The following is a 17,287-nucleotide window of genomic DNA, read 5'->3' as shown; positions in this document are numbered from 1 at the left end:
CATTGCCTACATTCTTCACTTTAAAACCTTTAGCAGTTGGCCACCAGGATCCGCCTCAAAACATAACCCCCTCAGAAATTTGGCTGCAAGATACTCTTCATTCTATATTGAGGTCAAGGGCTGTGCCACATCCATCTTTGCATCCCTGGAGGCTCTGTAAGTACCCTAATGGATTCAGGATGCATAGATGAGTAGTGACGGCTTCACCTTCCACTATCTACTCTCTGGGAATTCTGAAAGGCTGTGCTCCTCACCTTTTCCCAGACTTCTTGCTGCACTGGAAACACCTTTAGAGAGACTAATAGGCCACTACGCCTCCCAAGTCCACCCGAAAGACCTCCTCCCCCAGGAAGCCCTCCCAAGGTCAGTGAATCTGCAACTTCTCCCATCATAGTTGGCAAAATGCCGCAGCTGGCCTATCTAGGCCATACTGAGATTTGTATAGGCAGACACAAACCCAACCTTGAAAGTCTGTGGACCAGATGTCATGACTGGGATCTCGTTGGGGAGATGGATCAGAGTATGTGGTCCGCTCAATCTGAAGGCCATTCCTGCAGACCCTCTCGCCACTGCTTCAGTTGCTTCTTTCCTCCTCTTTTTCCATACCCTGGGCTTTCTGTGGCTAATGTCATTTATTTAGATTTCCAGGTGTGACTCATAGCTCCCTCTCCCTGATACTGGGAGCTCCTCCCGGACTATGCACCTGTGTTGTAACAGAACCTAGCACTGTGCATACAGTAAGTATTCCCCGATGCTTGGTGACTGAATGAACTACGGTTCAGTCTGATTCTCCTGTAATAGAGCTGAGTCTAAATCTCCAGAGAGAGGGATGAATTTCAGGCCAAATTAGTACTTGATCAAGCAAGGCAGGAGTTAGACTCTTTCTAGTGAAATAGTTTAGTCTGTGCCCTCCAGGAAGGACAGGAGAACCCAGAGTAGGAGTCTAAAATGAGTGTCCTGTGTACTGAGGAGGCTGCTCTTGCAAGAAGCCTGGGTATTACTGGGTGCCAGCAGTATGGGATGGCTTCCCAGGGAGGTGGAAAGAATTGGGTATGTTGAAAGCTAGTTTAAGTCCTTTGAAACTGTTTTAGTTTTACTGCTTCCTACCTCCATTCCACCCCCACAGAGAAAACCCACATACAGAAGTGGAAGGCAAGCAGGGAATACTCCAAACCCCAGAGAACTTGAGGGAGGATACAACATGGCATCTTGGGGTGGGGCAACCAATTGGAAGACAAAAATGTCTCCCACTTTGCCACACAAGGTTGGGTGATTAGCACACAGGGAAAACCATGAGCCAGCAGTTTGCAACAAAGCTGGCAGGCAGCCGGGATGTTGATCCTGAGGATCATGTTCCAGAGGGTAGACACCCCTCCTCAGGCTGGGCTGGCGCTCAGAGCAGCTATTTCAAGCTGGGGGGATTAAGGTTGGAGCATGACGAATGTGCGGCACACGCATGCGCACACCACACATGCTCATTGTCTTCTTCCTTTTGGTATTGGCTCCTGAGACCAGCCTCCCACGCTGAAAGTCTCTGCACCCACCAGTCCTTTGGCTGCAGAGGGTCTCCTACCTGGTAGAGCCCATGCAAGCTCCTGCCCTACCTCAGTGACACAGTGAAGAGACCCTGACCAGGGAGCAGGAATGCGGACAGCATCGGAGGCCTCCTAGTCACTTTCTCTTCCCCCACGTGCCTCAGACTACATTGAGCCCACTTCCGTCATCCTCTCAAAATTGCTGCCCCCTCCTCTTTCCTCTGTTTTCTCTCTCAGTCATCTCCCTTTTCCTCTGTCTGTGGGGATCGCTTTCTCTTTCTCTTCTTCTTCAACACTTCAGCCTGTCCCTACCTCCCTTCTGAATGTTGACCTCTATATTTGTCTTTCCTCCCCTTTCTCTTTCTTCCTATTCTTTTTTCCTACTTTGGATTCCTCTCCCCCACGCCCACTGCATTACCTCGCTCAAATACTTGCTGGCGGTGGATCATGCACACCTTGTGCCCAGTCGGGATCATAAGGGAAAGTACAGACTCCAAAGGAATGAGTTCATTTTAAGAGAATATTAGCAAGTGGAAGCCTGAGCCACTGTCTTTAGATCTGCAATAAAGTGATTCGGTGATTTTAAACATATAAAATACTGTCTCAACTAAAAAAAAAAAGTGTTATCTAGAACAGGAAAATGAGACTGGCATAAATGCCCATCATCTAAAGTCACATATGATGTTTGCCCTGTCATTGGAGTCTTCGCAGCGAGTTGGGAGAAGGAAAAGTCCATCAAAGATGGGGGATCAGGGAGGCCTCCAAGAGGCTGGTTTGACTGGCAGAGAGAGGTGTGTCAGGCGGAAGTGTCCCCTGAACAGACTGTCATGAAAAAGAAGTTGTAGCATCTTGACTAGGCTGATTGACCCAGGCAGGAGGCTGAGGCTGGATTTAGGAGGGTCTTGGATGTCAGCTAGGCGGACCTGAAAGCTCTGGAGGCATTCAGGATTCTTGAGCAGAGTGGCCTACACAGAGCTTTAGGATGAGAATCCAGCAGCAGGAAAGTAATAGGTGTGTGGGTCTGGAATGGGGCTGAAGGACGCCCAGGTAGGACAGGAGGGCGGGTCAGGACAGCAGCAATTGCCTTATTTACCCACCGAAGCCTGAGTGAAGGAGGCAGTGGCAATCAGAGGAAATGGAAGGATAGCTTGAGTAATACCAAGTAGGAATACCTCACTAAGTGTCTTTGTTTTTGCCCAATTGTCTGAGTTCCTCTTTCCCTGCAGATCAGAGCCCTTTCTGCAGGCTTACCCCAGGGCCAGCCTCACCCTCAGGCAGGGATCTGATGCTCCCAGGGATAGGAATCAAAGTTCTTCCCTCTTTCCTCAAAGCTTAGAGGCACTGAGTACGGCATTCCCCAGGAGGGCCGATTTTTGCAGGAAGCATCTCAGAGTCCACAGTCCCCTTCTCTGGAAACCCCACTCCTCCCACAGCCTTGCTTGTCAGCCTCAGACCCCCAACATTGATGGGGCCACTGTGGTTGCTAAGCCCTCTGCCCCCCTTCCATCTTCCACTACCTTGCTACACCCCCAACTCCAGAGCTCAAGGTAGAGTCAGAAGGCCCAGGAGGGGAAATCCAGTGCCTCTCCAAGGACCTGATTATTTCCAAAGACTTGTGCTAATTTTCTGATATGATCCTCACATCTCTGTGAGGCACTAAATCCTCATTACTTTTCCTGACCGATGCATTCTAATTAGATCAACACTTAAAAAAAATTCACAATAGCCACAGGATGGCTTTCCATCTCATTAACTCCTCACTTATTATTTTCATGAAAATTACTGATAAAAATGTGCATCTCCATTTGGTGAGGCCTCACAGCCTCCTCAGCTCCTATCTTACATCTCTCCCGTCACCGGGGCTGCGCAGCGTCACCATGGTAACCCACAATAATAGAAACTAATAAATTACAAACGAGATGCTCGTTGAGCAATTATTGTCCTCTTTTATGCAAGTTTCTTGCTAATTTTGATCATAAGGGAAAGTACAATAAGACTCTGAAGGAATGAGTCTATTTCAAGAGAATATTAGCAAGCAGAAGCTGGGGCTGCTGTTTTTAGATCTGTAATAAAGTGATTTGGTGATTTCAAGCAAGAGGAAGAGGAAATAAACTTCTTGCCCTGTGTCCTGTGCAGTATTCACTATTGTGTCCCACAGAGATCCCACTGGGGTGGGTTTGGTGTGAGACCAAGTGTTATCATGAGTGCTTGTTGTCACAGTGTACAATGGGCTGCCTTCATCAGGTCAGCCCGTCCCTCCCTCTTCCCCTACCAACCTATCCTTACAGGCTTAGGGATATAAATGGCACAATGTTTCAGGCTTCCTTCCCAGCACCTCTCGACATTCATTCTTAGAAAGTTTACCCTCCTCCCCACACCTGGTTGTCTAATGAGAAGGGCTACTGTAAGCCTCTGGGGGCAGTGGGGTGGGTGCAGAAGGAGCTCCCTGTGTGTTTTCTGGACTCAGGAACTCAGTGAAAGGGGAACAAAGTGATGAGCCTATGGCTTATATAAATGCCAGCAAGTCTGGTATAAAGGTACAATCCAGGCAGCCTTCTTAGTCTGAAGGTTTGAGGAAAACATTGTGCCCTGGAGAGAAGGGCTCACATTTCCCCATAGCACATAGACCCCATTTCCTTGTCTCCATGTTCCTAGGATGTAGGCGGCAGGAGAGTCTTAGAATAGGGTGGGTTGAGGTGACATTTACAGAGGTCCTAAACCTTAATGGGAGAGAGGTACCAGGATAGAGGGAGTTAATGGAAAAGTTGTCCTGTGGAAGCTGTCTTCATCCATTAGAAGGGCAAGACTTGGAGAAGGACCATATTCCCTGAAACCTCTTTCCTAAGAGCACAGAAAGCTCTTACTTGAACTGTTTGGAGGAGCCCGTGGGCCAGGAGATCTGAGCGCATCCTCAGCTCATCCTCTAGACAAGTATCCCATCTCCTCTTCCTTGGGAAATCTTGGTGGTGTATTCAATGAGTTGAATTCTTTTTTTGAGGTTACCTGGGGACTTTTGGACCTTCCTACAAACCTTCTTAAGAGATAGGACCCAGCCTGTGTGTTACCTGTGAGTGAAGGTTTATGGAGGGCTGGTTGGGGGAGTAGGGTCCCCCGAGGTCATTCCTGAGCAGGTTATCGCTGTGCATCTTGGTTTTGAGGCAGGTGATATAACGGTTGCAAAAATCCTTGCAGAGTTCATTGACTTTCTCCAACTCCAGCAGGTGGATCCTCAGGACCTGGATTGCCTTCACCATCTGGGGAGAGAGAGGAGAGGTAAGCCCAGGTGTCTGCATCACACACAATCCCCTCACTGCCAGGTTCCCGAGCCCCAGCCCCAGTAGGGGAAAGGAGCCATCCCTGCCATGGGCAATGCTTTCTCATCCACAAGATTTAAATTCTCATTAATGACTCTCTGCTGATGATTCGCTTGCTTTGAGCCCACTGTTATCACAGCTGTTCTTGAGGCAATTGTGATATTCTGAGAACAGCACTGGCCTTAGAGGTGAAGGGCCAGGTTCAAGCTCCAGGCCTGCCATTTATTATCTGTGTGACCTTGGACAAGTTGTTTAAGCTCCCTGCATCTTAGTGTCTAACAAATGGGGATAATTATATCCTCCCTAACAACTTTACAGGTTCACCGAGGCGATCATCTGAGGGAATGTACATGATGGCACTCTGTGAAGTGAGAACTACTGAACAAGCATAAGGAAGATTGAGATTAGAGTTTCTTGTAAGTGCCTAAGAGGTCAGGGACTGTCTGTTCTTAAACTAGTATTCTGAGTGCTTCATGTGACATGGGTTACCTTGTGGACACTCCATTGGTACTCGCTGACTGACTGAATAATCCAGCATGGCTTAACTGGGCACCAGATACCTAACTGTCTGTTTTCTGTGCCCTTTGGATTGTTGTATGTGTGCCTGTTGCCTCTTCATGTGGGGATTCCTAGCCTTACCAAGGCAAGAAGCTACTCTGCAATTGAAACTTTGCTCTTTATTATTAACATAGAAAGAAAATACTGTGGAAGTTAAGGAAAACAGAGGGTTAAAAAAAAAAAAACCTGATCCAATGACTATAAAAGAAGGATACTTTTTGTTTTTTTCCACAAGCATACATTTTATCCTATTTGTAATAACCTGGTACATGTGATTTTTTTTCCTTAGTTTTTCAAATGCATTTTTCTACATGCCAAGTTTGTTTTCTCTGTTCTCTCCTCTAAATTGTGAGTTTGAGGAGGCAGGAGTGATGTCTAATTTGTCACTATGTTATCTTTAGTACCAACCTGTATAGATCTGGAATACATATTTGTTGAATGGGTAGTAGTTAATAAGTAAATATATTTTTAATTATTGTGTATTATTCCATGTGTGCCCTACTTAGCTTATCCCCTATTGTCAGGCATTTATATTACTTCCAGTTTTCAATTTTATACAAAGTGTTACAGTGAATATTTTCAAAGCTTCTAGTTTGCCTCCCTGTTTCTGCATAATTTCCTTAGGATGAATTCTCAGAAATGACAGGAAAAAAGCTATAGACATTCTTATGACTCGTTATGAATTACACCAAATTGCTTTTCAACAGCGGGTTGTTCAAATGGTGCTGGAACAATTGGACATCCATAAGCAAAGTAAAAACAAAAACAATAACAAAAAAACAGTCTTGACTTAAACCTCACATCTTTTTTTAAAAATTATGTATTTTTACTGGTGCATTATAATTATACATAATAATTGGATTTGCTGTTACTTCTTGCACATGCACACAATATAATATAGCTTGATCGACTTTCTAAACCTCCCATCTTAGATAAAAATTAACTCAATGTAGATCAAAGATCTAAAATGTAAGACCCCAACCATAACACTTTAAGGAGGGAAAAAAAAAAAAAAAAAGCCAAAACCAGAAACAAATGTTTAGGATCTAGGGTTAGGCAAAGAGGTCTTAGACTTGATACCAAAGAATGATTCAGAAATGGAGAATGATGAATTAGACCTGATCAAAATTAAAAATGTTTGCTCGTCACATGGGCCTGTTAAGAGGATGAAAAGACTGCATAGACTGCAAGAGAATATTTGCAAACCACCTATCCAACAAAGCACTTGTACCTAGAACATACAAAGAGCTCTCAAAACTATATAGCAAAATAACAAGTGACCCAATTAGAACCGAGGCAAAAGACATGATCAGGCATTTCACTGAAGAGGATATACAGATGGCAAATAAGCACATGAAAAGATGTTCAACGTCATTAGCCGTTAGGGAAATGCAAATTAAAACCACAATGAGATATCACTGCCCAGCTATCAGTATACTTAAAATGAAAAACAGTGATAATACCAAATGCTAGTAAGGAACCAAAAATTAGACACTCACAGAGTGCTGGTGGGGATGTAAAATGGTATAGCCACTCTGGAAAACAGGATGATACTTTCTTACAAAACTAAATATCTGCTTTACCATAAAATTCAGCAACTGCATTCTTGGGCATGTATCCCAGAGAAATAAAAGTGTACATTCACACTAACACCTGTGCACAAATGTTCAAAGCAGCTTTATTTCTAATAGCCCCAAACTGGAAAAAACCCAAATATAGTTCAATAAGTGATTGATAAAGTAACTTTGGTCCATTTATATCATGGAGTACAACTTAGCAATAAAAAAGAATGAGCTATTGATAGGCTCAACAATTTGGATAGATCACCAGGGAATTATGCTGAGAGAAGTAAAATCAATCTCAAAGGATTAGATGCCATATAATGTCATTTATATAACATTCTTGAAATGACAAAGTCATAGAGATAGAGAACAGAGTAGGGGTGAACAAGGGTGGTGCCGATAAGGGAGGTTGAAACTCTGGTTCCCTAACTTCAATAGTGTTTACATGAATCTGAACATGCGATAAAATTGCATAGAACTACACACACACTTGCACACACACACACGTGAATGCATATAAAACTGGTGAAACCTACGTCATGCAGAACCAGAAGAATGAGAAATTATACTCCATTATATGTGATGTATCAAAGTGCAGTCTACTCTCATGTATAACTAATCAAAAACAAATAAAAAATAGAAAAAAAAACTGATGAGATCTGAATCAGGTTGGGGGATTTTTCTTGCTTATGCAATGGTGCTATGGTTATGCAGGAAGGGAATACAGATCTCTCTGTATTACTTTTTATAGCTGCATACAAGTTTACAATTACATGCACATCCACACTCACATATATGTATACAAAGGTAGAGGTGTGCTCATCATCCTTCCATCCGGTTCTGATGACACAAACGATACAGGGGAGTCTCTATTTAATCCCACCCTCCCAGTTTTCAGCTAGCATTTTGATGCCAACGAACAAGTTCAGACAGCATAAAAAGGGAAGGAAACAAGAAGTGAAACCGCTCCCAGAAATTTTTGAGTGTAAGGTATGTATAGCGCGGTGTGGTTGGCGACCAGTGTCACACCCTTCTCTGAGCCTCTTTGGCATTTCAAGTTGGGAGCCTAGATTCCCTGGGCTGGGCTTGTGGATTGTCAGATGGGCAGGGATTGAGCTCGAATAATTAAGGGGTTTTGGAGTACTAAATTAGACCGCCAATTTTACTCAGAAACCAATAATTGTTTGACTTTATGCAGGGCTTAGTCACGAGGTCTCATTCTGTGGAGTGCCACCTTTCAAGGGGCTGAAACTGATGGACACTGAGTGATTTCAGACAAAGAGAATAATTGTGACATTAGTATGGATCATTTGGACTGAAAAGTGGAGTTAGCAACTTAATAAAGAAGTGCTCTTGCCTCAACTTTCTACTTGACTTTGGCCATGCAGGTCTTGGCTTAGGCTTTTCAGAATTATGGGCACATGGGTCTGGGGATGTAGTTCATTGGTAGAGCACTTGTCTGGCATCATGCATAAGGCCCTGGGTTTAATTCCCAGCACCAAACCCCCCCCCCAAAAAAAAAGTTAGTATAGTATAAAGTGCTTAATAGATACTTGTTGATGGATTGCTAACCATACACAAACTTATCTTATTCTATGCCTCAAGTTAGGTAAGCCCATCCCATGCCTTATCTATTTCACAGGACCACCTGTGTAGGTAGATACCCTTACTGCCCATAATTTATAGTTGATGAAAATGTAGTCCAGAGATATTAAATTTTTTATTGCTTAAAGTCACACAGCTGGTAGGTGATATGAAGTCACATGACCTCATCCCTGAGCCTGAGTTGCTTCAACCTCAACAGACTCTCAGGATTTAGGTTTATAGAGGAAAGGGAAACATTAAAGTTGCATGCATGGTTTGGGGTAGAGGGGCTCAGTGACAGGAAGTATGAAGTTCTAGGAAAACCAAATAGCTTTTGGGGGAATTAAAGATTAGGATTTCCAGAACCTTCCCTGCTAATGTTCATCTTACTCTGCTGCTCCAATTTCCCATCTCTCACTCCTAGCATCAGAGTACCTCAGCACATGGGTGACTGCTTCCTCATGTGTGAAAAGAGGTTTGGGCTGTTGGGTCCCACCCATGCTCTGATTTTTTGAGCATTACCAGGACTTCTGCCCTCAATTGACTGGCTCTGCAAGATGATCCAGGCAGCCTGCAAGCAAGTGGGCAGTGCAAGCTCACCAGGTACACAGGCTGCATCTTCTCTTCTGTTCCTGTCATGGAGAGATGACCTTCTTGCCTTGAACTATCTCTATCTGCTGATTAAGAAGCTCTTCCCTACATTTGGCCAACAGTTCTCTTGCCCACTATGAAGGGCTTATTCAGCCTTCTATAGACACCAAAGACATCATGCCTCCGTCAACACAACTTCTCTTTCACTTAACCTTATCGATTCAACAAATACTGACTCTTACTGTATGCCATACACTGAACCAGTCATCTGACTTGAATAAGTTGATCAATTAGTTCTTTTATCCTCCAGACAAAAACAATCCTAATTCCTTAAACCTTTCTTCTCTTTTCCTTCTCTCTCCTTTTCTTCTTTCCTCCCTCCCCCACTCCTTCTTTCTCTCCCGGTCATTTACCAGTCAATTTTGCATTATTTGTGTGTGTGTGTTGGTCATTACTGGGGATTGAACCCAGGGTGCTCTACCATCAAGCTACATTCCCAACCTCTTTTGCAAATTTAAAAACATTTTTGAGACAGGATCTCACTAAGTTGCCAAGGCTGGCCTTGAACGTGCAACTCACTTATAATCCTTCTGCCTTGATCTCCCAAGTAGCTGGCTTACAGGTATGCACCACCATGCCTAGCTATATTCTGCATTCTTAATGAACATTTTATGTTCTTTAAAAGTACTCTTATATAGTAATACACACATGTACACACATTTATACTCATACAATATATATTCACACACATACAAAAAGTGCATATCTCTTTTCATTTATTTTAAATAAATAACTAAAAGCCACTTATTATTTTAAAAACCAACAAGTATAAATAGGTTAAAAAAACAAAAAGTAAAATCTACCTGGAACAGTTTTTGTTCAAATGGAATACAAGCACAGCATGTTTAAATTGGATCTGGTGCACAGTGGCCAAAAGTGGACCTATCCTTGGATCTGATAAAGCACAGCTGAAGGGATTACATTTTTATGGGCTAATAGAATTGGTTTAAAGATTTAAGAAGGTAGAGTAAATCATAATGGTACTCTGAGGCAATGAATATGTAGGACCTCTTCAATATTAGAAAAAAAGATGGGCAATGCTGTGCCTTGTGGCAGGAGAGGGGAGCTGCCTGAATAGCAGAAAACCTGTAAGATTCATTGTCAGACAGCTTGGATCTGAGGCCATGTCCACGAATGCCAATGGACAAATTCCATGACTTCTCTGAACCTCATTCTCCTCATTCGTAAAATGGCCATAATCATTTTTAATTCACAAAATTTAGTAAGGGCTAACAGATAATAATGGGAAAGTGCTTCATAAATCACAGGGAAATAAGTACATATATTTTTAAATCTCATTAGTTTCTAACATCCCATTGGTTTTTCTACTGTTATTTCATATTCAGCTAGTGAAAAAAAAATAATTCCAAGGTTTTTTTTTTTTATTCCCATATATTTTTATTTTGGATTTTTTGCATCTAAATGAGAATAAAGTGCTGATTTATTAAACAGTTTTTCTAAATGATTTGGGTCATGTAAAACATTATTCTAAGCCTTCTAAGTGGCAATAGCAATGCCACTTAATTTAATATCATCACCAAATGTGATGAATGTGTCCTTAATTCCTTTCCCAGGTTTTGATCTATTTTTCAGCTTCTCGTTTCCTTCTCTTTCAAAATAAAGATCCAGCCTTCTTCTTCGAAGAAGTCCCTGTCAGAAAAGCAAAGCAAGATGCAACCTCACATTTTAGTCTCAGCATGTATATAAGTACCACAGTCCAAGGAAATTACACAAGACTGGGGCTTCTTGTTTCCTATGAAGTCACATGTGTGATGTCCCAAATCTATTACCTGCTGCATGGCATTTTGGACAGGTGGTTTTATACTTTATCTGTACAAATGGATGGTAATAATACCTACACTTTAAAGTTATTATGAAAATTGAAGATCATGTAGGCAAATGTTCTGGGCATATAGTAGGTCCTCAAAAAATGTCAATTCTTCATGCCAATGTGGCCCCCTCTCCACTTTCAAATTCTTTTCTAAATGGTTGCCTCTTTTGTGGTACCTGGCTTCTTTACTTGAAAATAATAATTCCTTGTCTTTCAAAACATTTGTACACATAGCACTTTACACATTTACAAAATGGTTTTCTCTCCATTATCTCATTTGAGTCTCATCACCACAGGGATACAGGCAGTATTATCTATCATGCTTCTAGAGATAAGGACACGGAGGCTCAGAGATTAGGTAACCTGCTCAGTTCCTTGTAGGAACTGGGGAGGTTTCATTGTCTTGGGGGTTAGTTCCTTCCACCCTCTCCTTCCTCTTGTGGGAATTGGGGAGCTGGGACTACTCTCCCCACAGAAGGATTATAAACACACATTCCTTAATGTGCTCTGGCATTTCCTGTGGGTCACTGGGGCAACCAGAGCTAAAACCTAATCAGGAATTTTTCCAGACCTGGCCAGCTTGTCTTGACCAGTTGGACATGGGGGTCACTAAAATAAAAAGTGGAAAATGGAAAAAAGGTGAATACTAGGGACTGGAAAACTGAATTAACATTTTATGGATACTATCACACCGAAAAGCTAAATCACTTTCCAGTAAGGAACTTGGCATTTCCACCTCGATGGCCTCATACTGTAGAGAAGCAGGGAGAGGCCAGAAGACAGAGGTTGGACTTCCCACATTAGACCCACTGGGCTCAACTTCAGCTATAAAAATTATTTGCCACAAGGTCCTTGGTCCTTGATTTCTTCCCATTAAATGGGGATATTAACAACTACCTCCCAGGGTGTTTTAGTCGACTTGTGTCACTGTGACCTAAAGACCTGACAAGAGCAGTTTAGAGGAGAAAAGGTTTATTTTGGTTCACAGTTTCAGAAAATTCAGTCCACAATCAGCTGACTATTCACCTCTGGACCCAAGGTGAGGCAGAACATACTGGTGGAAAGATATGGCAGAAGGTGTGGTAGAGGAAAGCTGCTCAGAAGAAGCCAACCAGGAAGCAGAGAGAGGGCTCTGCTCACCAGGGACAACATATAAACCCAGAGGCACACTCCCCCCCAGGGACCTACTTCCTTCAGCCACACCCTACCTGCCTACAGTTACCACTTAGTTAATCCATATCAGTGGATTAATTCACTAATTAGGTTACAACTCTCATAATCTAATCATTGCATTTCTGAACATTCTTGCATTGTCTCACACATGAGCTTTTGGGGGATACCTCATATCTAAATCATAACACACTGTGTGAATTAAATAGCAGAGTAGGGTACCCAAGGAATGGGTTTTGGAGACTGAGAACCTTGATTCTTCCCTCTACTGTGAGACTTTGAATGATTTGCTTAATCTCTGAACTTTAGTTTCCTTACCAGTGAAATAGGATGATAATTGTGACTCCCATGGGTTGGGGGTGCAGTTCAGTGGTAGAACACTTGCCTAGCATAGGCAAGGCCCCGGGTTCCATCCACACACACACACACCCATACACACACACATACTTCCTTCAGAGTTGTATTGAGGATTAAATGAGATGTGACTAGAAAAGACCTAAAAAAGACCTAGTTCCTAGAAAGGCATAAGAAGAGGTTGGCTATAGGGTGGTGTAACAGTTAAGTATGGCTGCAGTTTAGAGCTTGATTCCCTTCCCTAGCTGTGTGATCTTGTGCTAGTGATTTCACCTCTTAAAATGGGGAGATTAATACATATATAAAATTGGTGCTGAAGGATTGAACCCAGGGCCTTAGCATGCTAGACAAGTGAAAAAATGGGAAGAGTATTAATATATGCCTTGTGGGTTTAGAAAAGGGGTTAAATAAGATAATAGATGTAAAGTGTTCAGAATGGTACCTGGTACCTGGTAAGTACTCCACAAATGTTAATTATTACCAGCATCGATTGTTATTTCCTTTCCCTTTCCTGGTGTCTGTGGGATTTTCGACTCCTGTCCAGGCAGAGCCTGGATTGAAGACTGAAGTGCGTAACTCTGGGAATCGGGCTGGTCTGTGGTCTCGTGGGCCAGAGCTCTGGGCTGCCTCCTTCTTTTCTGCCTCCAGCCGCTGGCCCTGCTTCTTCAGAGTGGGCCCAGGGATCTGGGGGTGGGGGGATGGATTTTGGAGTTGGCTTTGCGGTCAGGCAGCCGTAATCTGTCCCTTGAGCCACACCAGAGTCTCATTAAAACGTGCCCCATAAATGTTAAAAAATTTACACATAAAAAAATTCCATGCATGAAACTGAAACCGTACGTTTTACAGCCTTAGTTTGAAATCTTGCATAATATATAAAACCTTGGCCCTGCACCAGGGGCCTGTAAATCAGATTTTATAAAACAAAAAGCTTTTACCTTTCAAAGGGGTTTGGGGAACTTGCAAATTTTACAAACTTTACCAACTGCCAGTCAGAGGCTGCAGGGCCCAAGGAAGGGATCTAGGACCAGGAAAGAAATAGACTGAGTGAGCACTAGGACTAGGGGAACTGGAGCCCTCCTCTCTCCAGGGGGTCCAGCCTAGTCACTTTGAGTGGAAAGCTACCCCCACCGCAAAGAAGACCGGAGACAGGGAGGTAGCGTCGGGTAGGGTGGAGAGATTTTATTAGAGGCACTATCTTATTTGTAAGTATGGGCTTTATTGCCACCAGGGAGAAGAGTGGTGGAGAAACAGGGGAGGGGCATAAAATCTGGAGTCTGACTTGAGTTCTGGTCCTGACAAGTCACTTCTCTCGTCTGGATGCCAGGGTCTCTGGACTTGCTTCTGCCTAGGGTTAGGTCTCCCACCCACCTTAACTCTCTGTGAGTCCATTTCTCCTCCAGCAGGGGTGCTGTGCAGCAGCAGGCTCAGGGGAAGGGAAGTTCGCTCAGAAATCTCCAACTGGGACCCTCTCTCTGATCTTTAGGACAGCTTGGGCGAAGTGATTAGACCCTCCCATGGGATTTGTTTAGAAAAGCGATTCTGGGTGACCGTAGAGCGCAAGAGAGAGACAGGCCATGTGCGTGGGGAGAAGAGGGAGGCCCGCAGGGGATGGGGAGGAGGGAGTCCCAGCGGTGGGATGAAGCTGGGCGGGGCCAGAGCAGCCCGAGGGCCCAGGGTGGGGAGGAGAGTAGGGGGAGGGGACCTTCCACGTTTGTGGGGATCCAGGTGCCCTCCTGACAATCCCATCTACGAAAGTCAGTATTCAAGGGCAAAGGAAAGCCACCCTGACACACATATATATAAAAAATAAATCTCTCAATTATCTCAGCTCATTTGCTTGGGGTCCCTCATTTTATGTCCCTGCTCGGCTGCGCAGTATATCTGTCCGGATAAAGAGTTACAGTCCGTTGGGCTACGTGTGCGGGGTTGTAAAAAATACAGATGCCAAATTAACTGGCTGTGGCACTCGGCAGCTGATTGAGCTGGTAATAACGCGATCTGACCTTTTTCTAATTTCTAATTATGTGCATCTCGGCTGTGCTGGCGACATGATTCTTGTTTTAATGATGGCTCCTGTGCTTGGTCTCTTCATCTCCCCACCTGACACAGGACCAGGAGAGCAGGGGTGGCAAAGGGCACTGTTTGACTCCTCCCCACCCCCCGCCCCCAATTTCAGCCACACAATCTCTTTGGTGGCCAGGAGGTGAGGTCAGGGAGCTGGAACACCTTGCCATGATGATATTGCGTTTGAGATTAATCTTCTGGGTGCCAGGCATTTGTAAAGGCCAACTCCACGAACCGGCTCATTAATTTTTTAAAAAATTACAATCACATGAGATACATGTATTAGCCCTACAGATGAGGAAACCGAGCTTCAAAGGAGTTCTGCCATCAAAGTCACAGAAGTTAATGGTGATGTTAGGCTCAGGTCTTTTGTCTGTTTCACATCTCTCAATTTACATAATCAACCAACCAATCATTGACTAACTCATCTAGATAAATCAGGTCCATGTGACAAGATGGACCTTCTAAGGATGCTCCACCTGCTGGACCACTCCCAGTCCAGTCATCTGATATAGAAGCCCAGGGGACACCACAAGCCTGGGACCACTAGGGCAGCTTCCACAACATCCATGTTCCTAGGTAAGGTCTGGCACATAGCAGACACTCAATCCAGTTTTATTGGATTGAATCAAAAGATCTGATTCTTTGAACAGAATGCTGAGAGACCTGAGCAATGTTGGCAAGGGCAGAACATGACCACGTTTTGATTTTTCCAGGCTGTGCTAGAATGGGAGGTTGTCTGCAGTGGGTCTTACAAAGCTTACCTGGAAGGTGGGGATGGGACAGGCATGTGAGGTTTGTTTCCCTCAGGATTCCTACCTCATAAGAAAGTTTAAATTCCTTCATATTTCTCAGTTCAATTTTAGGTATTTCCTTACCCCAAGTTGGACCTCTGTTTTTTGTTTTTTTTTCCTTCTCGCTTCTTCCTTTCCCTCCCTCCCTCTCTCTCTCTCTCTCTCTCTCTCTCTCTCTCTCTCTCTCTCTCTCTCTCTTTCTCTCTCTTTCCTTCCTTCCATCCTCCCTTTTCTTTTTCTTTCTTTCTTTCTTTCGTTTTCTTCTTTCCTTCTCTCTCTCTCTCTCTCTCTCTCTCTCTCTCTCCTTCTTTCTTTCATACCAGGGATCGAACCCAGGGGTGCTTAACCATTGAACCACATCCCCAAACCTTTTTAAACTTTTTTTATTTTGAGCAATTATCAAGAATACAAGCAACAATAAATATTGGCAAGAATGTGGGGGAAAGGTACACTCATACATTGCTGGTGGAACTGCAAATTGGTGCAACCATTATGTAAAGCAGTGTGGAAATTCCTCAGAAAACTTGGAATGGACCCACCATTTAATCCAGCTATCTGGCTCCTCAGTTTATACCCAAAGGACTTAAAATCAGCATACTACAGTGATGCAGCCATATCCATGTGGATAGCAGCTCAATTCACAAAAGCCAAACTATGGAACCAAACTATATGCCCTTCAACAGATGAATGAATGAAGAAAATGTGGTATATATACACAATGGAATATCACTCAGTCTTAAAGAAGAATGAAATTATGGCGTTTGCAGGTAAATGGATGGAGCTGGAGAAGATCAGGCTAAGCAAAATAAGTTAATCCCCCAAAACCAAAGGCCACGTTTTCCCTGATATTCGGATGCTAATTCACAATAAGTGGAGGGTACTAGGGAAAAATAGAGGTACTTTGGATTCGGCAGAAGAGAGGGAGTATGAGGGTAGGAATGATAGTAGAATGAATGGGACATTACTACCCTATGTACATATATGATTACACCACTGGTGCAATTCTAGAACATGTATGACCAGAAGAATGAGGAGCTATAATCCATTTATGTATGATATGTGTCAAAGTGTATTCTACTGTCATGTATAAATAATTAGAACAAATTAAAAAAAAAAACTAAAAATTTTTATTTTGAAACAGGGTCTCACTAGGTTCTTGCAGTCTCACTGAATTGCTGAGGCTGGCTTCAGACCTGGGATCCTCCTGCTTCAGCCTTCCAAGCTACTGTTTCTTTCTTTCTTATTGGGAATTAAACCTGGAGGGCTTTACCACTGAACTACATTCCAATCCTTATTATGAGGATGGTTGTAAAGTTGCCAAGGTCGATCTCAAATTTGAGATCCTCCTGCCTCAACCTTCCAAATCACAGGGCTTATAGACATGTGTCACCATGCCCCATGACACCTCAGTATCATTCTGTGTCAAGTGAGGAGAATGATCCCTGGTCCCCCAGGTCCACTCTCACTCATACAGAAGTGACTGCTTCATCTCCTGGCTCCATGGCTGCCTGGATCTGGGTTCTGCAGATTTGCTTCCCACCTGTATTCTGATTTTGATTAGCCAAAGAGAAAGGCAGGGTCAGACCAACTTGCACTTAATAGTTGGTCAGTTGGTGAAACTGCAAAGGGAAACTTACCAAGGGGATTCCAAAGATAGCAGCCTGGCCTCTTGGGAAGTGGGGCTGCCAGAGAAGAGGGAGGGCCAGGGACAAGCAGAGGTGGATTTGGGGCTCTCAGTGCCTCTACCAAGACTCTTGACAGTGGGCAAGTGCTTAGCCTTTGGTTGAGGCCTGCTCCTGCTTTCTAAATGATGGCCTTATCACAACACTCCACAAATTTCCAGACCAGGATGGGTTCTCTTGGTAGCTCT

The 17,287-nt window shown here is 43.6% G+C and overlaps 1 protein-coding gene across 5 annotated transcripts in view; it reads right to left on the bottom strand.

The window, feature by feature from the left end:
• The window catches only part of Pknox2 (PBX/knotted 1 homeobox 2), a 268,028-nt gene that overhangs the window by 31,198 nt on the left and 219,543 nt on the right, over positions 1–17,287 (bottom strand). For all 5 annotated transcript variants that reach the window (XM_047518383.1, XM_047518386.1, XM_047518385.1 and 2 more), the window contains one exon: positions 4,601–4,789. In XM_047518383.1, coding sequence (XP_047374339.1) covers positions 4,601–4,789 — 189 coding nt within the window. The remainder of the gene's footprint in view (positions 1–4,600; positions 4,790–17,287) is intronic.

This window comes from Sciurus carolinensis, chromosome 11 (genome assembly GCF_902686445.1).
Source record: "Sciurus carolinensis chromosome 11, mSciCar1.2, whole genome shotgun sequence".
NCBI classification, from domain to species: domain Eukaryota; kingdom Metazoa; phylum Chordata; class Mammalia; order Rodentia; family Sciuridae; genus Sciurus; species Sciurus carolinensis.
The sequence above is the reverse complement of the archived record's forward strand: the minus strand, read 5'-3'. Positions and strand labels throughout refer to the sequence as shown.